This window comes from Trichosurus vulpecula, chromosome 4 (genome assembly GCF_011100635.1).
Source record: "Trichosurus vulpecula isolate mTriVul1 chromosome 4, mTriVul1.pri, whole genome shotgun sequence".
Classification (NCBI taxonomy): Eukaryota; Metazoa; Chordata; class Mammalia; order Diprotodontia; family Phalangeridae; genus Trichosurus; species Trichosurus vulpecula.
In genome coordinates, this window is record NC_050576.1 from 166,446,353 (window position 1) to 166,470,687 (window position 24,335).

General features: G+C 44.7%; 2 protein-coding genes across 7 annotated transcripts in view; one reads left to right on the top strand and one right to left on the bottom strand.

The window, feature by feature from the left end:
- Positions 1-3,546: 3,546 nt before the first annotated feature.
- On the bottom strand, positions 3,547-9,234 carry PIGW (phosphatidylinositol glycan anchor biosynthesis class W). 2 transcript variants are annotated; one of them, XM_036753367.1, is made up of 3 exons: positions 8,846-9,224; positions 5,513-5,677; positions 3,547-5,395 (listed from the first exon to the last, which is right to left on the bottom strand). In XM_036753367.1, exons 2-3 carry the CDS (start codon positions 5,664-5,666, stop codon positions 4,158-4,160), a joined length of 1,392 nt encoding a protein of 463 aa, XP_036609262.1. In that variant the 5' UTR covers positions 5,667-5,677; positions 8,846-9,224; the 3' UTR covers positions 3,547-4,157. The 2 variants fall into 2 exon arrangements, with proteins under 2 accessions (XP_036609262.1, XP_036609261.1); XM_036753366.1 differs by having other exon boundaries at positions 3,547-5,677; positions 8,846-9,234.
- Positions 9,235-9,668: 434 nt separating this feature from the next.
- The window catches only part of MYO19 (myosin XIX), a 37,405-nt gene continuing 22,738 nt past the window's right edge, over positions 9,669-24,335 (top strand). For 3 of the 5 annotated variants that reach the window (XM_036754667.1, XM_036754669.1, XM_036754670.1), the window contains exons 1-8: positions 9,841-9,915; positions 11,907-12,046; positions 18,767-18,905; positions 19,233-19,381; positions 19,871-19,984; positions 21,527-21,659; positions 22,192-22,261; positions 22,992-23,094. In XM_036754667.1, the coding sequence (XP_036610562.1) occupies positions 12,035-12,046; positions 18,767-18,905; positions 19,233-19,381; positions 19,871-19,984; positions 21,527-21,659; positions 22,192-22,261; positions 22,992-23,094 (720 nt within the window). In that variant the 5' untranslated portion in view covers positions 9,841-9,915; positions 11,907-12,034. Of the gene's footprint in view, positions 9,715-9,840; positions 9,916-11,906; positions 12,047-18,766; positions 18,906-19,232; positions 19,382-19,870; positions 19,985-21,526; positions 21,660-22,191; positions 22,262-22,991; positions 23,095-24,335 lie in introns of those variants that run through there. The other 2 variants (XM_036754665.1, XM_036754668.1) reach the window with 2 other exon arrangements.

A 24,335-nucleotide genomic window follows, 5' to 3' on the forward strand; every position in this document is an offset into this window, starting at 1 on the left:
CTTGGAAGTGGTCTAGTCCAACCTCTTCTTGCATTAGTCGACACTGAGCCCTAGAAAATTGAACTGACTTAATGGGAATTGAGAGGGAGGAGGGGTTATGTGTTATTTCATCTGTGTCCCGAGATGCCCTCGAGGGAAAAATTCCCACTTTATCAAGTGGTAGTGGTGGTTATGTCAAAACCAGGTTGGGGTGGAATAACCTAGTTGTTTTTTCTGAGTAGGTCAGAGAACCCTATTAGGTTCATTTTAACTCGAGAAGGCAGATAGAGGGCACTGATTCACTTGGGCAAAGGGCAGAAGACCCTTCTGGCCGTTTCTTGAGTAGAGCTGCTACAGTGGCAATTTTAGGTTTCTGCTTGCTGCTGTCAAAAAGAAACTCGACTTTCAGGATTGCTGTAAGAAGATTGTTCTTAAGGAAAAATCGGAAGTCTTTCAGGATAAACGCTATTTTACTGTTCCTAACAGTAGCTAACTCTTAAAGACAGATATATGAATCCTTAGAGAATAGCCTGGAGCTGTGATACTGACCTTTAAAAGCTATTTTGGTCATCACATGAAGTCTTAGAGATTCACAACAAAAAAAAAAAAACCTACAGCGCATCCTCAGCCATGTTGACTTAGGACATTGTGTGGTCACTGTGGGGTGGGTGACATAAGCTGGAAGAAGCATTGTTCAGTCCTAAAGGTATGATTATCCAATAAATATTTGTGCTCTTTGGTGATGTATTGGAAGGACAGCTGGGAGTGCTATGTGTTATTTTGTATGTATGAATCTACACACACACAGTAAGCTTCATGAGGGTAGGGAGCCTATCATCTAACCTTTGTGTCACACTTTAGCATCTAGAACAGTATGATTGTTACTTTACAAAATGGCAATTTGTGAGTGGTGTGCAGGATAATTAGATTTTGGTAAAAACCTGAACATTTTCTTGAAAAAGCCACCTGTAACTGTTAATGTCTAGAGGTAATTCTTTCAAATAAGCTATCACTATTTATTTTAAGTTGATCTACTTATATCAGTTAAAAGTTCTTTTGGTTGGTTATCTTTGATTGAAAAGGACAACCTTCAGTATAGATGCTAATTTTAGTAACGTTACTGAACTTAGGCTAGTTGCTATTTGAAAAGAACATGGCCTCTTGCCCTAGAGACTTAAAATCTAAATTAGAAAAGGCAATTAAGACCTGGATTTATATCTAAGACTACTAAAATTTCTTCAGTCTGGTATTACTTGCTTTCTGTGACTTGTATTTGACTTGGCTTTTGGTCTGCTGAATAGGAGCCCCTTACTGAGTGCCTTGCACAGTGTTTCATATTCTTTAGGAATTCAATACTTTTTGACTATTAAAGGAGAAAGTACTTGTTGGGTTGATTACTCTCAAAGAATAAGGTGCTAGAAGTTAGGAGTCATCTTATTATATATTTAAGTAAAGATGTTAGAAAAAAATTGGGTGTAGCAACTGTATTTCATTGATTACTTTATGCCACCCTGATTTCAGATCAGGTTCTTAACTTTTATTTATATTATTGGTTTAGTAAACCAATAATATAAAAATTAGCATTGCTTTTGCCTCTTACCACCATTTACAGGATATATTTATTGAGTGCTCACTAGATGCTTGGTATTATACAAGTTAAAAACCAGGTCCTTAACCTTACAGAGCTTACAACCTAATTCTTTGATAAAAGAGTAACACCATAGCCATGCTTTTACCAAACATGGAGGGGGGGAAAAGGCACATTCACCATTCTCCCTGGTTTTCCTAAGAATTAGATCAAAAAGAAAAACTGGGTCTATAACAAGGTTGAATGGCTACGGAGATATTGGGTGGGGGTGAGAAATAAGGCTGGCAAAAGACCAGACCACTTACCTACTATTAATAAAAATTTGGTTTAAGTGGGGTTGTTAGCACAGTCATTCTGAATTTATCTCCTTGGAAGAGATCCCAAGCTTTTGAGAGGTCATTAAGGAACTAGTAACTACTCTTTCCTCAACTGTTTTAAAGAAAGTTATTTTACTGTTTTAGGTAGTTTTTTCTTTGGTATGCTTTGTTCAATATTATGTGTCAAAATTCAGAGGATCCTAGATTTATACCTGGAAGAGAAACTGAGGTCCAGAGAGGTTAAGTAACTTTCTCAAGTTCAAACTAGCTTTAATTATAAAATATAGGATTCAGATTCGGGTCCTCTGACTTAAAATAACCGCACTCTGCTGTTGAATACATTTAATGAAAATACCACAATGAAGTGTTTGGCAAACGTATACCTCGTAGTCCTCATTATACACTCCATTCCCAAGACTATTGAACTCATATTTTATATATACATATTCATATATATACACAAATATACATATATGTAAAATCTGGTTTAGTTGTAAACCAGGACTATCATACAATACAAAGTCATATAAGAATCATTTTCTGAAGATCACAGTTAGGATGATGTCGTAGTTTTGAAACCACATTGCTTCCTAAACAATTCCTGCTCTCATTTTCTTCCTACTATAATGTTCTTTCCTCCCTCCTTACAAATTAAGCTTTTTGTTTTTAATATTAACTATTAAAATATTTTGTTTTGCATGGTAGTAAAATCTAACAGCAGAATGTGATATTAATTACCTCAGTTGTCCAAATGTGTAGAATCTGTGAGATTGAGCTTTCTTTTTCATGAGCTGACAGTGGGAGGTTCTGTTGTATCTGTCAAAAATACATACATATTTCCCCCACTTAGGTCTTAAAGAGAAAGGTAACTCCTGTAAGTTACCTGGCTCCCTGCAAACCAGAATCACCAAATGAGAGGTCTTATCTGTGCGTTATTCCTTCTGTTAGTTATGTAAGCTATTCATCAAGTTTTACTTAAACACTTTTCTAAGTGAAAGGGAAAAAAAGACAATCCACTTTGATCTTTTCAGATGATTTCTTTCCATAACTGTTTGGAATTGAAAACCTACTGAATTATTTTATTAGGTACCCTCCCCCAGCCACAGGAGAGTGAGAGTGACTACTGACAACAAAAATATACCATTCAACCAACATATTCATTAAGTCATTGGATAACTTACTTTAAATTACTTTATAAAATGAGAGACCGACACGATTAGTGCCCCTCTGCCCTCCTCTGCTTCGCTATGAAGAGACTGGTTGTGGGTGCTGGGACTGTGACATAGGCAGCTAGTGAGCCAATCCCCTTTCCCTGTCCTGCTTAATTTGCATATTGTAATTTTATTGGCTAAATGCCTAAATTCTTAATTGAAAGTAGAAAATAATCTCTTAATGATTTTTATTTTTGTGGCTACATGAACAGTTCATTGAATGGATCTCAGGGGAAAAAATAAATGCCTCTAGATAATACAATGATTCAGGATATAACTGGTTATATAAAATTTTCTGCAAATGTAAAACATTCTAAATTGGTTGATGTATAGGAAATGATATATAGAAAATGTATAGAAAGATACAGATTTTCATTCAGAAACACAAAAGGCTAATATGAAATTACAATCTTTTGCAGTCAAAAGATTTTGCACAAGCCCATAAATGTTTTCATAGGAGCCCAGCTTTTATTTTCAGGGTGGGGAGGTAGTAGTATTAAATCATTAAAAGAGGATGTGTCAAGCCAAAGTCAGTTTAATTAAACTGGACTGCATTTTAGCTATCTAAAGACTTGTTTCCTTTTCAATAATTAGTTATATTTGAAAGGAAAACATCATCTAATGCTTCATAATTACTTGGTATGTAAACCACACCAGTTACATCTATTTTTGGAGAACTTACTTATTACTGCCTTGTGCTATCAGTTCATTGCATGTCACTCTGTACTATGGACTTTAGACTACCTGAGCAGGTTTTGAATGATTGCTTTTATACTTAGACTAAAAACTGTTTTATAAGATTTTTTTAAATTGAGCTGTAATGAAGGGATCTACACCTTGACCGGAATACCATCATTTATTAAGTAACCTATGGGGAATTTCAGAAGCACTGCTTCATCTTACATCCAGTACCATATGCAGTGTTAAGGTATATCAAATAAATAAGAATCAATGCATAATGTTACACGTCTATATTTGTGACAGTTTGTAGTTTTGAGGTGAAATTAATCGTTGCATTGCAAAAATCCATTCTTAACATTTATCACATTTTCATCTCAATAATCACCAGCATTTTACAGTAATATTCTGTATATGCAGGACATATATAATTAAACAGTTGCTAATCATGTACAGGTGTAGTATAGTTAAAGTCCAAGAGGAGCTACTGTGTAGAGTGTCAACAGTCATGTTGACCAAGCCAGTCATAATGTTCGTCAGCAAGAAGAAAAGCAGTTGGTTTCGGTCAATGGCAGCGATTAAACAAAGACTTGGCAGCTCTCTTCTGCTTTGGTGGGCCACACGCTCTGAAGGCTTTTTATCTCTGTTGAGTGTCTGGATGAGATCCCAAGAACATGGCACAATAGCTCCTTTAATCAGGAATTTTGTGAAGACCAAAATCACATTACCTAGTATCAGCCAACTAAGAAATGTTAGGCTATAAGCAACTATCCAAATGCAAAAGGCTAAATTAGCCATTTTTCGAGAAACTGCATCTACACATGTTTGACATATATAAAGAAACACAAGGAGAATGGCAGCTGTCAATAACAGATGACATCCCACTTTGATCCAATCTCTGAGAAGAGGTTTTACCCTTAACATATATAATCCAGTTTGCACACCAGCCATATATATTGCCACATACCCAAAGGTGGAGATGATTCCCTCACGGTTTGCATTTAGAAAACCGATTCTTGTGTTTTTGCGATCAATGCCATGCAAAATAATCACCTTGAGCTGTGCAAAATCAAGAGATATTTGGTACAATACGGCAATGATGACAGCCACAATCCAAGATTTATTAAGGGGAAAAAGAATCAAGAGTAAGGAGGCTACCACTTTTACTACTGCTAAGGTAAAAAAAAAGTTCCAGTGAACTCCATATTCAGATAAATGTTCATGATAGCCTAGGGACTTTACGCTAATCAGTCGTCCTAGCCCTAGGACTACTAATGGCCAAACAGAGAACAACTGCTTTGCCAGGTAGTAACATCTGGCCCTAGGTTTTCCTCTAACCTCTGGACAAACAATAGCATTCCCAAAAACAAAGGCTCCCACTCCAAAATCCATCAGCCCTGTTCCATAGAGCTCTGTTTTGGCATATCGTCTAGGATAAAGTGGAAAATCCACAGCCAGGATGTTGATGGCAGTGGCCAAATTAATGTAAACACGGAACATAGTAACAGATGGAATGTTTTTGGAATCTACACTGATTTTCAGGAATGCCTCAATGATTTTCTGGGCAGATGCCCCAGTATAATAGGTCCTCTTGCTATATATCTCGCGGAACAACCAAGTACCTAAAATGGTTAAGACAAGTGGCATAAGAAAGATCACAGAAGAAAGAATGGTGCAAGAAGCTACCAAGGGCACTACAAGTAAAGCAAAGTCAGTGAGGAGATGAGCTCCCCATCTACCTGAGAGGGCTGCATAGTGGAGTTGTGACAGAATGAGTATCAGACCTCTGCACACAGTACAGAGGGGGGGCAAGGCCAAACCAGCTGAAATTTCCAGTAGGCTGGTTCCATTGAGGTTGCTGACAAAGGCCTCCTTCATTTGCCTCTCAGACATTTTTTTTCTTCCTATATAAAAAAAGCAAATAAATGAATTTATAAGAAAATTGAGTACTATAAAATTTCCTTATCTATGAGGCCAAATTTTTACCATGATACAAGGAGAAAATCTGGAACTGGGTAACTGAACTGAGTGACGGAATCAGAATCCATCTGTTTTCACTCTCAGCCCAATACTAAGGACACTAAAGGATACTAGATGGAGAGAGTTGTTAGGGAACTTAGGCCTTCTTAGCTCAACCCCCTTATTTTTCAAATGAAGAAACTGAGGGACAGAGGTGAAATGACTTACCCAGGATAACAGAACTATTATTAATCAGTGGAGTAGCTGAGATTTGAGCAGGCTATCTGTCTCCAAACCCAGCAGTCACTCAACTTTGCTGTCCTATTAGATCAACCTAACGCAACCCTTTTTATAGATAATGAAACCAAGGCCTAGAGAGATGAAGTGACTTGCCCAAGGTCACAAAGCTAGTAAGTGGTAGAGCCATAATCAGAACCTGTTTCTCTGTATGTGGATCTTTCCATTGGATGGTTTCCTGAGAATATCATCCAGGGAGTATCACCCAGGTGATAACAATCCTCAGAAAAGAACAGCTGAAATTTGCAATATTTTACAAATGTCCAGTTTGATTTATGGGAATGTCATATCACCAGGTAATTAGCAATCTTAATTAAAAATATTTCAATGAGCCATTTTACAGCTACTAAGATCTCATTTTAAAAAATTCTGTTCTATAGCAGAGTGCATAATAACAATTGAGGATCAACCTTAGTTACATTCCAGGGATTGTGGTTTGGCCCTCATTCTCAGAGGACCATGACATCAGGGAGATAATGATATGACTTGCAATTGACTTTGAGTGAAGGAAGGCAGTTCAAAGTCACCACCCCTTCCAGGGCCATCTGAGTCCAGTGGCCAGATATCTATCAATCAGGAATGACTGGAGATGGCCCCAAATGCAGTGGGAGACCTTGGCCCTTTTAAGCTAAGGTCTTTTCAGGTTCTTACTTCCAGTGAGAGTCAAGGGATGGCCCCTTTAACAAAAATTTAAAAAAAAATCAAACTGGGAGGGGAAGACCCTCAGGGTTGCTGGCCAAAAGAGAAATATTTACTATTTACATTCCTTCTGAGCCAGGAGGGCCCAAAAAATAACCATTAAATGGTGATTGGGCAGGGACCTATTGTCCAATCCATGAGATCCAGAGTGAATTGGGTTTAAGGCTTGGTGTTTGAGAAAAATCTAGCCAGTAAACCCCAAGTTAACTAAGTAGCTTTCAGCCATCAAAACTTAACCTTCCTTTGGGCAGAACACCTTCAGGTAAAGGGAGGGCAGAGAAGAGTATATATTATATGGCAGTGTTAAATAAGCTAGGTATTCCCTGGTGTGAACCTATATCACAGCTGGCAGTATGGTATAGTGAAAAGAATAACAGACTAAGACTCAAAAAGATTCAGGTTCTTTTTTAGTTCAAGCTCCATGTTGGTGTGGCAAAATTAGGCTTTTGTCATCTATAAAAATTATCTCTAAAATCTAAAAGATTATTGCTAACGTATTTTTCAGTTTTAACATTCTGTGAATAATCACAACAAAGTACAGTGTTTTGTACTTCATGATACATAATAAAGACATGAAAATGAACCAATTTTAACTCATTTGTGTGTGTGTATATATATAATACTTATATATTCATTATGTATTAGTAGCTATAGTGTAAAAGACCATCAATATGGAAGTCTGTGACAAGTTTTGTGACTTTGGGCAACTCATGTTATGTTTATAGCCTCTATCTGTAACATAAGGGAGCTAGACTAGATCTTTACGGTGTAGCCTTCCAATGCTAAAAGTCTATATGTATATATGAATTAGTAGACAACTAGAACTGGAGTCAAGAAGGCTTGTTTAAACCTGACCGCTGACATAACTTATTAGCTGTGTGACCTTGGACGAGTCACTTAACCTGTTTGCCTCAGTTTCCTTGACTGTAAAATAAGGAATAACAAAGTACCTGGCATGCAGTAGATGTCCATATAAATGTTTATGTCCTTCCCCCTACTAAGAATGTAATAGGCTTAGAGGAATCCCCTGTCCTTACCCTGATCTCAGATTATATATTGAAGTATAGAGTATGGGTAGGTTCAGCAGTTAATATATTGAACTGTGGGGGCAAAAGGCATTAGTAGATAGTAAAGCTTTAGTTTTTTTAATCTAATACATTCAAATCAGACAATTAGAATTCTGGAGCTGAAAAGATCATTTTAAATCACCTAAACCACGACCACACCCAAGTTGTGATTTTTTTTTTTCCTTTTAAACAAAATCTCCAGCAGTCAAACCTGAGATTTAATAACCTCAAGTTTGGATCCACTTGATAGTTGTAAAGTAAATCTTAAAACCTCTACTAGTAAATTGATAATTTCTCCGAACCTCTATTCATTTGTAAAATATGAAAAGTAATACTTGTACTACCTGCCTTACAGGGTAATTTTAAAGAGCTCTATAACCCTCAATTAACAAGCTTTCATTGTATAATTTTAAAAGTATCCAAAGAGAATCAGATGTCTATTGAAGGCCCTTATTTGGCCTTACCAGGTTGGCGATTTTCAGCTTTAGCTTTCAGCTTTTTTTGGTAGGGAGCGTAATTTTATTAAATGATGCGCATCACGTGTTAGTGTAAACAGTTTAATATGTATTCCAGAAATTTTTTTGTACTTTATATCTTTACAAAATAGATTTAATACATTTACTTTTACAAGTGCAATTCTTAAGCATTTTCAGAACAATATTTACAATAACCTATATACAAACGGTACAGATTACCAATGGCATATGAGTATTCTGTGGGGAAAAAGCTTCCTCATCCAGTAACCTTTTGAGTGACCTTGAACAAATTTTCACTGCCTAGCCCTCGGATTCTTCCTCCGTGAAACGTGGGTGTTTTACTAGAGCATCTGTAAGGTACCTATGGCGCTAAATCCTGTCTGTGGCCCTCATCAATACAAACCTCTTAAAAAATTATGATCCTGTCCCCAATCTTGGTAATTGGGCTCCTCAAAAAAAACGCAGCCCCCTCCAAATCTTGCAGTGCCGCCCGGATCCCCAGGTTCACCAGCACACACCCTCTCATTCGAGCGCGCGCGTTCGAACCTCCACCAGCCCCACCTGCCCCTCTGACCTTTATCTTCCACCAGTGGGGTAGGTTTAAGCCCGGACTTTTTTTTCAGGGGTACCAGGTAGTGGATGAAGGGAAGGAGGGAAAGGAAGGACCCGTAGGCCCTGGGAAACACGTAGGAAAAGCAGACGCCAGACTAGTAGCATCCTCTTCCCGGGGCTGGAGGCACAGATAGGCCAAGTCCTCCCTTCCGTAATTCGGCTTTCGACAGCTGGAGAGTCAGCCTTCTAGTCCAGGCCACCCGATTCCACACGCAAGCCGCAGGGCGGGGTGGGTCTCCCATCCCTTTCCCATCCTCCCTCTCCTAGTACATCCGGTCCGCATTCCCGCCTTGAGGCGCGCGGGTCTGGGCGAGGTTAGGACGCTAGAGGCCGAGAAGTGAAGCCACCGAAAGGAACGCGCAGCCGCAGAACCTGATCTGAGGTCCAGAGTCCTAGCCCGATGCCCGCCTTTCGGAGACCAGGGGCGGGCCCAGGCGTCCAGCTCACCTCCCACAACACCTGAGAAGGCCTCTCATTTGTGCTTAGTCTAACACTTGCTTCTCACAGGCCTCAGACGCGCTCCTGCCGCTCTTCCCCTAGGAAGGGCTCTCTTCCTTATCCTTTTTTCTCCTCCTTCATCTCCTCATCCCCTTCAGCCATTGTTGCGGTGCCCAGAAACAACCGGCTTCTTCTCCGTCCTCACCCAGGGAGCCTGGGTGCTGCGAGAGCCACGTGCGCCACCCGCCACGTGGGCACGCCCCCGAGGCGGGGCGACTTCTCCCCCACCCCGCCTTCCTCCGTTCGCCCAGACCCCTCCTCCCTTTGCTTTTGCCCACCTCCGTCCTCGCCTATGCCGGGGTCGCTCGAATGCCGGCTTGGACTATCGAAGCGGTGAGTGATGGGCCTGAGGAGGGGAGGAGCCGCGGTCCTGGGAGTGACTGAGGCGTGGGGGAGCCTCTCCCTGAGAGCTCGGGGCGCTCCCTTTCCTCCGTGGTTCTTTGTCCCTTCTCTGTCTGAGGCAGCTTGAGGTCCCTGCTGGAGCCGAAGACCTTGCAGGGTCATCTCTCCCCCTTCCGGCCCAGGCTGCCCCAGGTGTGTGTGGTGGGGGGCGGGGGAGAGACCCTTGCCGGCGGAGCGGGGGGGAGGGGCCGAGGAAAGCCGTTCGTCTTGCAGCTATCACCCTTGGCCGCGGGAAGCTAGGGCTGGGGGTTGGAGGGGTTGAGAGGCAGGGGATCTTGGACTTTGGAGGACTACCTCCTCCTGGTGCTTCCAAGGGAGCTGCGCCCCGGCCCCAGGCACCGCCCATGGGCGAGACCCAGGCTGGAGGGGGAAGCCTGAGGGCTGGGCCAGGGTCTCCTTCATCCGCCCTGCCCTGTGCCCCCTCCCCTGGAGGCTATGGCCTAGCAGATGGAATCACTGCCCGGCCCCTAGGATTTCATTCTACCCCAGCTAGAGCCGGTGGGAGGAAGACAGATTGACGGTCAGTTAGGCTGCTCTTTGCCCTTGTGTTTGACCTTAAGTGATTTTTCTTTGCAGACCAGGAATTCGCTGAGGGCGACCTGGCCCTGCTCCCTGCCCTTGTAGTCTTCCTCTGCTGCTCAAACTAACCAGGAAGGAGCAGGGAGAACCCCAGGAAGCTGACCTGGTAGCCAGTTAGTTACGAATAGAATTAAGTTTGACCCACCCAGCACCCCGAAAGGTAGGCTGGGCTACGTAAGAGACTGTTCATCTCCCGAGGCTTGCCCTAGTTCTCGGTCTCCGAGGAAGGAAGGGATCTAGACCCTGGTGTTGTTAATGACTCTCGTCTAGTGTTCTTTCCACCCTCCGGCGAGAATAGTAGATTGATTAATTGAGCTGAGAGGAGGGTGTGGGGGGAGAAGCTGAAGCTGAAATGGCTGGATCTGGAGTCCAGGGGAGGGTCTCTCAGTTCAGCTACTCATTGCTACCTTGGGCAAATCACTTAACTGTCTTGAATTTCTATTATCTCACTGGGTAAAGATAAAAGGATTGGGCTAGATGACCTTTGCAGTCCTAGTTCTATGATCATGGGCTCTTTGGGGATTTCTTCTAGACACTTAGGGCTTCTTACAAAAAAAAAGTTACTGTCCAAATAGCCTCTTTATTCCTTTTCCCAAGTGTAACTTTTTGTGGAGGGAAGCAATACCCACTTAAGTTAAGCTTTTACTTTGGCCAAGAACTCATTATTTGGGGGGCTAGGGTAGAGATGAATGCTGGAAAAGTGGAAAGAGCTCTGGACTTGGAGTCAGGAGACTGGAATTCGGTGGCACCTCCAACGTTTGCCATGTGCAAGTCATTTAATCTCTCAGCCTCAGTTTCCCTATTTATTAAGTGGAGGGTTAGGGTTGATTACCTACGTAGGATTATTATGAAGATAGCACTTTGTAAACCATGAAGCACTATAGAAATGTGAGTTATCGTAGTCGTTGCTGTTATTAATGACCCAGAGTTATTTTTCTGTGATTTTTCCCCTCATCTCTAGAGCTGGAAGGGACTTTTAAAAATCACCTGGGCTATCTCTGTCATTTTGCAGATGAGGATACTGAGGCTCAAAGAAAATCGGATCATTAGATGTTAAGTCCAATTCCCCACAAAGAAGGCCACCATAACTCTTGAAATTTCTGTCTCGAAGATCCTTGGGGCAAGGATGAGCATTTTTCTCCTGATATACTGGCCTGGAGGATTTAACCTGAACCCTTGTTGCCAAAGTAGCATTGGCTTTCAGCAAGAATAGCCTAAGCTTCCTCAGCAGGACTCTCACAAATATTCCCCCCCACCCCGTCCCTAATTGACAGTTTACAGAACAGACTCTCACTCTCTGACTTCTTGTTGCTGGGCCATTGACCTCATTCCCAGCCTCAATGGAGAGCAGTGTGCATTCTTGACTCAGAGTCCCTGAGTGAGCTGACCCCTTCATTCCTTCTTCAGAGGGCCTTTCCTAGTCCATCCCCCCCCCGCCCCCCACCTCACCCCCTAGCTGCCAATGCCTTCCATCAGCTCTGTATGGGTGGACACACGTTGATCTTCTGACATTTACCCTCAGTGTTTCCATTCTCTTCTTTTAGGTGCTCTAGTTGACCTTACACAGGTTCCTCCAGATCAAACTTGTGCCAGTGTTCCAGATGTCTCACATTCAGAAGCATAAAATCCTCTTCATCTGGTGATCCAAAGCCCTAGCTGGAAACAAAGCAATATGCTGCAGCAGGTAACCTAGGGGGCATTAATGAGGAGGCATCTGCTTTGGGTTCAGTATCGTGAAGGACAACTTCTAATACAGTGTGTTATAAATGTGCATTTTAAGTGCTAGAACATTCTGTTCTTTGTGACACATGAGCATTTGTTTTGTGGTAAGGCAGTTGGGTGGGTTATGGCTTAAGCCCAAGGTATACAGTGGACATGAGTACCAGGGTCACAGTTTTCACATTTTAACAAGGATTCTCATGCCTTGCCCTCTCCCTGACTGTACCTAGTTCTAAAGTATCCATTCTGGCCTCCAGGAGCAGGCACCTGATGGTCATAACCTTGTGCTCATCTTTAACATTTCACTGTCAACAGGAACAAAAATGTCCTGCTTGGGGAAGCTAGGTGGCACAGTGAGTAGAGCACCGGCCCTGGAGTCAAGAGGACTTGAGTTCAAATTCGGCCCCAGACACTTGACACATTTACTAGCTATATGACCTTGGGCAAGTCACTTAACCACAATTGCTTTGCCTTCCTCCCCTCCAAAAAACAAACAAAAATGTCTTGCTTATGAATTCCCAAGCTTGAGGAAAGTGTGAACTCTTTCCTCTAGGCTTGACCTAGTTAGTAAGAATGGGAAGGGGATTCCCATGGTGAGCCCTGGAGCTGCTGCTCATAGGTACAGTTCTCGGTGGTAGTAGCAAATATTCAGATGAGAACTTTGAATAAAGTAAAAAAGATTTCCATGTGAATGGCAGTTGAACCTGGGTCAGTTGCTCCTGAAAGATATGCAGTGCCTTCCAAAGTGACAAGCGATGGCCTCTGGTGTACTCTGTCTAGCATAGGGGAATACAGGTTTTGATCCCCAAATCCATGAATTGTCCAGTTCAGTAATGCAGCTGATCCCAGAGAAGCCTGTGAGAGCCCCAGGGAGAGTTATCTTTATTTTGTGAAGGCAAGGACCACCCTGGAGTGGGTTCGCCTTGGAAAAGCATATCACCTCTGGTACCCATATCCACAGCAGGTCTCTTAAGATGAACAGCTGGTTTGTTGGAAAATTTTCCACTCCTGGAAAAAATGATCTTGTCATTTCTATCCCTCCACTATCTCTCATATCCATCCACTTCTTTTCACTGGTATGGCCACCACCGTCACTCACACCCTTATCAGCTTTCACCTGGACTATTCAGATGGCCTCCTAATTGTTCTCCCTGCTGCAAGTCTCTTCCTTCTCCAATCCATTCTTCATTGCCAAAGATTCCAAAGTAATATTCCTGCAGTGCAGATCTATGCACATCTCCTGTTCAAGAACCTTCACAGGCTCCCTGTTGCTTCTGAGATGAAGTCTAGATTCCTCAGCTTGATGAACATAAAGCTCTTGAAAGCCAGACTTATTTCATATTAATCTCCTTCACATAATCTATATTCCAGCCAAACTGGCCCAATTGTTGTTCCCCATGTCCTCTCTCTGCATCAGCGGACTGACTCATGTCTGAAATATACCCCTTCCTCCACTGCCATCTTGACCTTCCAGATCCTTTGCCGTATTACCAGATGACTTTCCTGTTTCCCCTAGTTGTTAGTATTGGCTCCCTCACATGAAATTTTTCTGACTGGTCTGTATACAAATTGTATCCCTCTAGTAGGATATAAACTTCTTCAGGTCAGGGACTTTGGGTTGTAGCATCTAGTCCCAGAGTGCTTTGCATGTACCAATAATGCTCAGTAAATGTTGAATTGAGAAAGGAATGGGGTCTCTGTGAGCAGAACGTCCCAAATGTGTATTAGACACCCATTCCAGGGACTTTGAACCCTTAAAAATCATGAAGGTATCCCTGCTGTCTGCTCTACATGACTCTTGCTGCCCCACTTAGGCCACAAACTGACCCTTCCCAGTATGAGAATCAAAGCAGTTACATTCTGCTTTATCCTTCTTCAGGGAGCACTGGGAGGTGTCAGGGCCAAAGGGTTTTATTTAAGTACAGGTGATGCTTAAAACAAACACACTGTTAGACCTAGAGGGGACCTTCATCATCATTTAGTCCAACCCTCTCATTTTACAGGGTAGGAAACTGAGGCCCAGGAGAAAGGGAAATGACATGAACAAGGTCCCCCAGGGCATAATTAGAGAGCTGGAGCCAAACCCCAGATGCCCTTTCTTCCAGTCCTGTGTTCTTTCCATTAGCCCACAGGGTCCCTTCTAATTAGTGACAAAAAGGACCCTATCTTCCTGGGAGAGCTGTAGAAATGGAAAACCTTGTCTTCTTTTTCTAAATGTGAAATAAAATCTTCCACAGATATCCTTGAGACCTTAAGGGCTTAGCCAACTGTCGGGAGAGCTGGGTTGGGGTAAGTGTGACACAGTGTGTGGTCTCAGGCAGTTCAGTCATCCTTCTTAGCTTTCTTCTGTGTGTCATCTTTAATAGCCCCTGCCTCATTTGTCCCTGAGTTTGAGGCATAGCTGCACCATAGAGGGCTGGGGCTCCTAGGGAAGAGTGAAATCCGGGGCTTTGACTCAGATGTGACAGACATCCCCATCCAGACCTCTCCTCCCCCAGAACATCTGTTTTGGTTGAGGTAGGTTCAGTGTAGAAGAGGCTGAGAAAGCTGCTTCTTGGACTGTGAGAAAGGTGCTTCCCGTTCTGATTTAGGAGCAGCTGTGGCAGGCACCCGGAGGAGTTTGCAGCCACTTTGGTGTCGACTCCCTGGTGTATCCAAAGGCATAGACTATCGGTATTGAAAACAAACTAGAAATGCTTGTCAAGGGAGCATCTTCAGAAGGTGAATCTCAAGGTCAAGTTTCACTTCAGAAGGATGCATTGACTGCCAGCGCATGGTAGGGAGGGAGCAGTGGTGAGGGGGTGGGGAACATGGTAAACAGTAAAAGTAACGACAACAAGGAGAGAAGGCGCTGGCTGTTTGTGGGGAGGTAACTTCATTTCAGTTAGAACTTTGGGTGTTATGTAAAGACAATTTTTAACATTCTTTTTTTAAATTTTGAGTTCAGATTTTCTCCCTCCCTCTCCTCCCCTCTCCCTGATATGATAAGCAATTTATTATAGGTTATACATGTTCAGTCATGCAAAATATATTACCATATTAGTCATGTTGTAAAAGAAGACACAGACCCAAAGGGAAAAAAATACAGAAAGTGAAAAATACTATGTTTTGATTTGCATTCAGACTCTTTCTCTGGAGTTGGAATAGCATTTTTCCTCATGAGTCCTTTGAAATTATCTTGAGTCATTTTCTTGCTGAGAATAGCTTAAGTCATTCATAGTTGTTCATTGTGCAGTATTGCTGTTACTGTGTACGGTGGTCTCCTGGTTCTGCTCACTTCACTTTGCATCCGTCCGTATAAGTCCAGGTTCTTCTGAAAGCAGCCTGCTCATCATTCCTTATAGCACAGTAGTCTTAGGGATGTTGTTGTACAGTGGTATGGAGGTTAGGTTCGAAGGGAGTGGAGGAGAGGAGAAGTAGAAAGGCCCATTAAGATGTTATTGCAATAAGTGGCACATGAGAGAAGAATAGAGGGAACAGAAGCAGAAAGTGTTAAGATGTCGTATAGGTAGAATTGGGGTTGCCTTTGCAGCTAATTTGACATGGGTGATGACGGAAATGAGTCATCAAAGATACCAAAGGCTTCGAGTGAAATTGGGTATGTCACTAATATACATAGGAAGACGAGGAGAAAAGAGCAGGCTTTGGAGAAAAATAACATTTGGGACCAGCCAAAGGGTACAGTGCCATGAATCATCTGGGTGGAAGTGTCCCAGGAGGCAGTTTGACTCATTGAAGGGGGGGGGCTGGAGTTGCAGATTTGAGGTATACTTTCCCCCAAAATTAGTAGTTAATGCCGTGGACATGAAGGAGATTGGCTGAAGACAGAATCTTGAGGAGTGGCCCTATGAAGGGACCCAGGAGAGAGCAAGGGCTTGAAAAAGGAGCATCAGAAGAATGGTGGGTATCTCAGAAGCTTTTCAAAGAGAGTATCCCATGGGAGAGGGGTGCTTGCTTATGTTCTATGCTGCAGAGAGGTCCAGGGGGATAAGATCTGAAACAAGGCCATTGGATTTAGTGGTTAAAGAAGGTGTTGAAGACACTTTGTAAGGAGTAGTTCTGTAGAGCAGTTCAGACAGGAGCTTTACTGTGGGAGGCTGAGGACTGAGGGGGTGGTGTGAGGTACCACAAGCAGCAGAGAGGTCAGCAGCCACCCTGGAGTGTGGTAAAGGTTCCTCGAGACCTGGAGCTGGAGTTCCTGCATAGCCATCCTCCAGGACCTCTCTAATCGCCTACTTCCATCCACTGCCTGGGAGGGGGTAGCCAGGTGGCCCTCTTCCAAGACAGTGGCAAATGAACCATTTGGGGTTTGTTCTTCTCATTATGGTTATTGTCATAATTTCTTTTGGCGATTGATCCCCTTTCTAAGTTCCTCGCTGGTGCTCTGATGCAGGATAGCCTTTGGTATTCATTTGGATTGGGCCATAGTGAATGAATGAATGCAGAAGCATTTGTCACGCACTGTAGTAAGAAAAAATGAGACTGTCCCTGCCCTTGAGAAGCTCACAGGTGTGGTGACCTTGAGGAATATTTTGGTTTAGAAAGTTACTGGGATGATTAGATTGCCACGCCCTTTTCAGGAGCAGTGACACAGTTGATTTGATTTTGGCTCCAGAACTGAAGGGGGTTGGGGTGATACACTGGGTGGCCCCAAGGTGATTGTCAAGGAGACAGAGGGTAAAGCACGGCTGGAGTGGGACATATATATAATGGGCAGTTGAGGCCGCCTCCATTCCAGAGAAGTGGAACCCAGTGGGTTGGCGGGTCCTTTTTCTGGGAGGCAGCATATCCAGAAAAAAGACTCAGAACAGAGAATGCACCATTTGCACCTAGACGTGTATGGCTCCCAAGAAACCCAACATTACAAGTTCAGGTTCCTTCCAGAAAGAGACTCAGGAAAACTTAAAAGAGGGTCCTGGACAAATCTCATACCTTGGAAAAGACCCAACCTAGGTGTTGGTCTAACTGGTATGTGTATGGCTCCACCCCTTTCAAAGCAGAAACCATCCCAGGCTATGAGGAACAAGGCCAGCATTGTCTGTTGGGAGCCATGGGACTCCCCTGCCCTGTTTCAGGGTGACTTTCTCTCCCTGCTGGCCCTACGAAGGGAACACAATGTTGTGGAGAGAGAAAGAGGAGAACGGAAGGATGGGTTGCACCCACCTCAGCTTGCTGAGTAGTCGGAGAGGCCACTGTTGGGATGGGGAAGGTCTGTGCTAACTGGACAAGTTCTGGGGGAAAGAGACTTTTACAAAGAGTGTCAGTAAACAGGCTGTCAAAACTGAAGAACCCTCAGACATCTGTTTGAACCCCTGCGCCCAAATCTTAAAGTGATGAGAACAAGAGGGAGGTAGGAAGTAACTTGACTTTGTTGAAAAGGGCAGGAAATTGACCTCTAGACAAAAGTCATTGGCTTGCAGAGTCATCTCTAGATTAAGACTGTTACCATTAGGGTGATACCACCAAGCAGCAGTGGGAAAAGATGTGTCCGGTTCTATCCATACTCTCATCAGCCAGGTCCCTTGACCTTCAGAACGAACAACTTGTGGAATGTGTCCTGTCATCTCTGGGCAGGGGAGTCTTTTATTGTCTTGGCCCCTTGAATTTAGGGGCCTAAAGCAGCTGGCCAACCCCCAACCTGCCATACCTTTGTAGGTATCCTAACTTCAATGCTTTTGGCTTTCAACATTGTCTTCAAATTTGAATGCCTTAATTCCTAATCATTTCAACTTCACAAGCATTTCTTGAGCACCTACCCTAGGGCCAACACTCTGTTGGGCTCTGGGGATCCAAAGACAAAAAGGAAAACAGCCTGTCCTCAAGGAGCTTACATTCTACCAGGGGGAAGCCACATGTATGCAGATTTTAAATATTACAAAAGAACTTTTTGGGTTTTTTCGGGGGGAAGAGTAGTAGTCAGATAAGGTCTTGTATGGCAAGTTTGCACTTTCATCTTGAAAGGATCAAGAGTTCCAGGAGGTCAGGAGGAGGAGAACACACCAGACTTGAGTTCTCCATCTTCCTACTACGTCATCATTTCTGGGAAAACAGGTATTCCCTTCTTTTTCACTCCTGGGGTCCAAGATGAAGTGAAGAGAGAAGGGAGGGTATAAATTGGTGTAGATGAGATTGGCTCCAGGAGATGAAAGATGGGAACATGACGAATGTCAGCAACCAGATGGGAGAGTTGGGGAGAACTTTTCCTCCACCAGACAATGATCTAAGACCCCCTGAACTGAGTTCTTCCTCTATGAGATACAGAGTCAGAGGAGATTTGCTGGGCTAATTCTAGGCCCCAGCAGCAAGGTAGGGAGGTCACTAACAAACCAAACAATTTCTTTAGGAAAACCCTGGAGGAATGTGGGTTTTAAGTTATAAACTTTTCAGAATTTGTACTTGTTCTCCCTTGTTTCCTTCTCCTTTTCTCCCTGGTCTGTTGCCAGCCAGCCCTATTTACAAACAGAAGACTGAAAGGCTTCCAGATACTGGGCTGGTTTGGATTTTTGCACAAATGGTTCTTGTGGCTTGCCTTTTTGTTTGCATGGTCTGCACATAGAAGAATTTGAGGTGGTCAGAGCCTATAACAGGGCCTTGAGCCTTTCCCCACTGATGAGAGGAAAGGCAAGGACTGTGGAACTCTCTCCATAACACAGTGCCCATCTGCTTTCTCCTTTCTGTTTCCCAGGTCAATGGCCAAGACATGAGCTCCCTCCCCTATGGCAGTGACCCTCTCAGGGAAGATCTACAAGTCTTCTTGGGGAGTGAGATCCAATTGGCTGAGCTGGACGACCTCACCAAAGTGAACCCTGTGACTCCAGCAATAGGTAGGAAGCAAACCTCTGATGAGGTGCGGGGCCTTAGGAGTAGTTAGTCTATCTTCCCTAGGCCCATTCTGTCCCAAGGCCAGGTTGGTGGGACCCAGAATCCCAAGCCAGGACTGCCGGTTTACATCTCTCCCAGCTTGGGTCTCTCAGGGCTGGGGCCATTCCTAGGTGGGCTTCATTTTCATTAGATCTGAGTTGAATCAGAGTGTATAGAATAGCATTTGACTGATTGTGGCAGGGGAGGATGGGTTAGAGCTCTGAGAGTGTTTGCATGTGCTCACTCGCTTAAGCATGCTGGGTACTTCATTAACAATGCATCTGTCTCAGTCTTGAGGTGTCTGCAGGAGAGGTACCAAGTGGATGTGTTCTACACCAATGCTGGCTGTACCCTTGTGGCTCTGAACCCCTTTAAACCTGTCCCTTACCTCTACTGCCCTGAGCTGATGAGGGACTACCACATGGCACCTCAACTCCAGGCAAGCTTGGCTCACTCCTTCACCCCTTGCCCTGTTTGTATCATGGTGTCATAAAGTAGCAGCAAGCACAGACTCGTGCACTGCCCTTAGAGACTCACACAAGTGGGGTCCCTTGTCCTAGAGGAGCTGACGGTCTCCAGTCCAACACAGCTCCTAGAGGAAAGGTAGAGAAAACAGAAGAAAATCATTAAGCCAGAGTATGAATAGCTGGAGAAATGTTGTCTTGGTCAGGCTGCACCTTTGGGGTAAGAGGCGGAGGTAGGGGCAGGGGGAGTAGTGATGGGCAAGCCTGGGGGATGGTCTCTGATCTTTCCAGTAAGTCTTCCTGCTGGGCTGGGCAGGGCTGGGGGTGGTGGTAGAGAGGGGCATGCTTCTCAACTTAGTGTTTGCACCTTTACCCATCTCAGTGTTGACACAGTGGATCGCTTATCTCAGAAGAGAGTTGCTTTGTGTATCCCTTTAATATGTTGGGTTCCTTGGGTGTTTCAGAAATTAAAGCCTCATATCTTCACCGTGGGCGAGCAAACCTACAGGAATGTCAAGAGCTTGCTGGAGCCTGTCAACCAGTCCATCATTGTTAGTGGGGAGAGTGGAGCAGGAAAGGTAACAGACATGCCTTGTTCTCCTTGGCGTTTGATTGTCTACCCACAGTGGAAGCTCCAGCCCTTTTTAGGGGTATCTTTGGCTGCTTTCTCAGTTCTGTGTTCAATCAACCCTAGAGTAGGAGGGGCAGAAAGGGAAGGGAATAAGCATTTGTTAAATGCCTACTATGTGCCAGGCACACAGAACAAATACCTCTTTTGATCCTTATCACAGCCTGGGAGGTAGATGCTATGATTACCCTCATTTTGCAGTTGAGGAAAAGCGAGGTGACTTACAAGTATCACACAGCTGGATGTGTGAAGCTGGATTTGAACTCAGGTCTTCCTGACTCCAGGCCCAGGGCTCTATCTCCTGTGTTATGAGCTGCCCAAAAAAGAACTGTAGGTCAGGAGAGGCCTGTGTCCTAGGCCTGGTTATGCTACTCCCTAGGTGCGTGATTTTTGGCAAGTTAGGTTCCCTTTCTGGGTGTCAGTTTCCTCACCTGTGCAATACCAGAGTTGACCTAGATGACCTCAGAGCACCCCTTTAGCACTAATATTCTGTGATGTCATGATCTCTTAGATTGTGCATTCTTATCCTTGGGGACAGGCTGGCTCCCCTCCTCCCAACCTGATTCCAAGTTTCCAAGGTTATGGGAAGGGCTGATGGAGATGGGAGGGAACCACTGAGAGGGTGTTACTCTAGAGACAGAGGCCCCTGTCTGGCAGGAGCTGCAATGAAAAAGATTTCATAAGGCTGAAAGCCAGAGAGTGGCATAACCAGTCCGAGCAGGCCTGTCCCAGAGGCCCCGCCAGCACGGGCTGCCTGCTTCCTTCACTGTCCTCACCTGGACTGCTTTCCTTACCTGAGTAATTTAACTTTTAAAATTCCCTTTCAGTTTATGATCTCATTTGATCCCCATACCCTCCCTACATTCCTGAGAAGTGGGCTGGGCAGGCCCACCTCCTGGGGTGAGGAAACAGGCCTGTAAAGCTTCAGTAACTTGAAGAAGGCCACCTAGTAAAGTCTGCTAGACTAGAGCATGGCTCTCCTGATGCCCCAGCTCAGGGCTCTGGAACCCAAACCCTCCTGCTTTCATGCTGGGGGTCATTAGATCAGAGATCCAGAGCCAGGAGGGACCTCAGAGACCCTCAGCTTCCTCTCCAGGGCACACCAGTGTGGGTGGACCTGTCCTGTACTGGCTGTCCTTCCTGCTGAACTGTTGCTGCTTCCTCAACTCTGCCTCTTTGTTTCTCTGGCTTCTGCTCATATGGCACCTTCTGCAGAAGGCCTTTCCTAGTCCTCCCCCCCCCCAGCCGCACCTCACCCCCCAGCTACCAATGCCTTCCATCAACTCTGTATATAGCTTGTATGTACCTAATCTTTTACATGTTGTCCGTTAAGAATATACGTTCCTGGAGGTCAGGGGACAAGGGTTTTACCTTTCTTTGTATTCCCAGCTCTTAGCACCATGCCTGGCACATAGTAAGTGCTTAATAAATGCTTGTTGACTGGCAGACCCATGACAGGGCATGACCACCATGAGGTTGTCTTCTTCCGCAGACTTGGACCTCTCGGTGCCTCATGAAGTTCTATGCCACAGTCACCAATTCCTCTGCCTCTCAGGAGACCCATGAGACAGTGGAGAGAATCGAGAAGAGAGTCCTGGATTCTAATCCAGTCATGGAGGCTTTTGGTAAACACTGTCAGGCTGTCCTCAGCTGTATGGGGACACAGCCTTTCTCTGCCCTCTCTAGGACCCTGGAGCCCCGTGATCCAGGGCTCCCTCAGCTTAGACAAACACAGGCACAATGATATCACTGTAGTTGGCTATGATAATAGCACCACAGGTCTGGAAAGGGACCTTGAGGAGGACACTTGACTGTTCTTTGGGCAGCAGACCACAGCTGTTCTTGAACAAGTACTGTATTTAAAGACTAGGCCCCCCACCTCATAAAGGGGGACCCTCTTGCCTCAGCTGGTCAAGAAGTCTTCACTTTTATCTAGCCTGAATCTCTCTTTCTGCAGTCTGCACTCCCTTGCCCCAGACCTGTCTTTTCTGACTGTAGGATAGCTCTCTCCAAATGGGAGCATCAGGAGGGGAGGGCGCTGTCACTGACTTCACCCTGGGACATGGTAGCTCAGAGAAGGAAGGGGAGCACAGACTGGTGGACAGGAAGCTGTGGCTGAGGGAAGAGAGAATATTGATGACTCTCCTTCTTTCTTAGGGAATGCTTGTACACTCCGCAATAGCAACAGCAGCCGTTTTGGGAAGTACATCCAGCTCCAGCTCAGCAGGTACCCTGTGCAGGTGCAGCCTGTGTCCTGGGCTGTGCTGTGGGTCACCCCTGGCGGGGAGGTGTTCCCCAGGGACCCAGAACAGGACCACTAAAGAAAGGCAGGGTCCTGGCCACCATGACCATGGATGGCCCTTGTTCTGCAGAGAAGCAGGCTGGCTAGGACCTAGCAGTTTGGCTTGGGCTGATGTCCCTCCAGAGAAGGAGCCTGTCTGACCTGGGCACAAGGGTGGGAGTCTGGAGGAAGAGGGTACCAGCAGAGCTTCTCTTTTCAGGTCCTTGCTTGCTCACAGGCTCCTCTTTCTGTCCTTATTTGCTTAACAGCTCTGGGTCCCCCAGCCCTGGTCTGTCCCTGCTCCCAGCCATTGGCCCTGAGTTCTGGACCTTGTGGCTTATACAAGGCACATGTGTGCCCTGGGTATGCTCAGGATGCTGCCGTCCTCTGGAGGCCTCAGGCCTTCACTGGATACATACGGCTTGGCTCATCACAAAAGAGATGTCTCTGTTATGGAGAGCAGGATTTTCTGGCACTAAAGTATATGCATTTCTAAATTCACATGGGAAAAGTGACCCTCCTTGCACCCTTTTTGCATGCAGCACTTTGAGGGGTAGGGGCTATTTACTTTGCGTCCCTCAGTGTCATCCACAGGCTTGTGGGGTTCATGGTCAGTCCATGTGGGGGCCAACAATCTTTGGGCTTTGCATCCACATATCCACCTTCTCCTCCCTAGAGCTCAGCAGATGACTGGGGCCTCTGTCCAGACATACCTCCTGGAGAAAACTCGAGTTGCTTACCAGGCCCCACGGGAGAGGAATTTTCATATTTTCTATCAGGTCTGTGCCAGGCACTGGGTTCCAGGTCCTGTCCTGGGGCTGTAAATAATGATGCTCTTTGCCATATACTTCACAGTTGTTGATTTTGGTAGCCCCAAAGGGACCTGCTGCTCTCCCTGCTACCCTCCATTTCAAGTCACCTCCTTTAGGATGTTTTCTTCGACAAATCCTAACTGGTTCTGGCCACTTCTGTTATCCCATTGGTTTTCCTAACACTTGTATATAGATCTACGCATGATTAACTGTCAAATTATTTAATAACAATGATAGCTGACTTTAAATTACATGTTACAGTTACAGGGTTCTTTACATTTGATCCTCAGGATTAGACCTGTGATGTAGGGAAGACAAACATTATTCCCATTTGGCAGGTGAGAATGTTAAGACTCGTTAAGTGACTTGCCCAAAGTGATAAGTAGCAGACTAAGGGCTAGATAAAGATCTTCTAGTTGTGAATCCTGGATCATCTGTTAGACCTTCAATGTCCAGATTGCAAATATATGCCCCATGAGATCCCCCTCAGATGGGTGTCAAAAGAGAAGTGTCCTGAACTAATGTATGAGGCCCGAGGAGGCAGATCACCTCTGACTACGGAATGATTCTAATTGCCAGAATTAACTAAGGAAGACTCTTTTATTGGGATGTCCCATCCACATTTATTAGGTGTCTGCTGGATACAGGCCACTGTCATAGAGATGGAGGTGACCCAAAGTTTGATCAGACAAGGTCCCTGTCCTCAGGAGCTTACAGACTAGTAGGAAGATAAGCTATAAACACAAATGACTGGACTACCGAATGTTAAGTCCTGAGTTGTTTTTCAGTTGTGTCAGATTCTTTGTGGCCCCATCTAGTGTTTTCTTGGCATAGATACTAGAGTGATTAGCCATTTCCTTCTCCAACTCATTTTACAAGTGAGGAAACTCGGGCAAATAGGGTTAAGTGACTTGCCCAGGGTCACGCAGCTGGTAAGGGTCTGAGGCTGGATTTAAACTCAGAAAGATAGTCTTCCTGACTTTAGGCCCAGCACTCCCTCCACTGTGCCACCTAGCTGTACCTTGTCTTAAGTGAGAGAAGTATCAAAGTACTTTGAAGACTTGAGGGAAAGGGCCGGTGTAGGCTATCATAGACCAGAATCATCAGGAAGAACTTCTTGGAGGAGGTGACATCGTAGATGACCTTTAAAGGAGGGATAGGAATACTTGAGGGAAAGAATTCAGACACTCCAGATATAGGGACCAGCG

Excerpts from the sequence above, each read along its gene's own strand:
- PIGW (XM_036753366.1), bottom strand. The coding sequence starts at position 5,666 with ATGTCTGAGAGGCAAATGAAGGAGGCCTTTGTCAGCAACCTCAATGGA.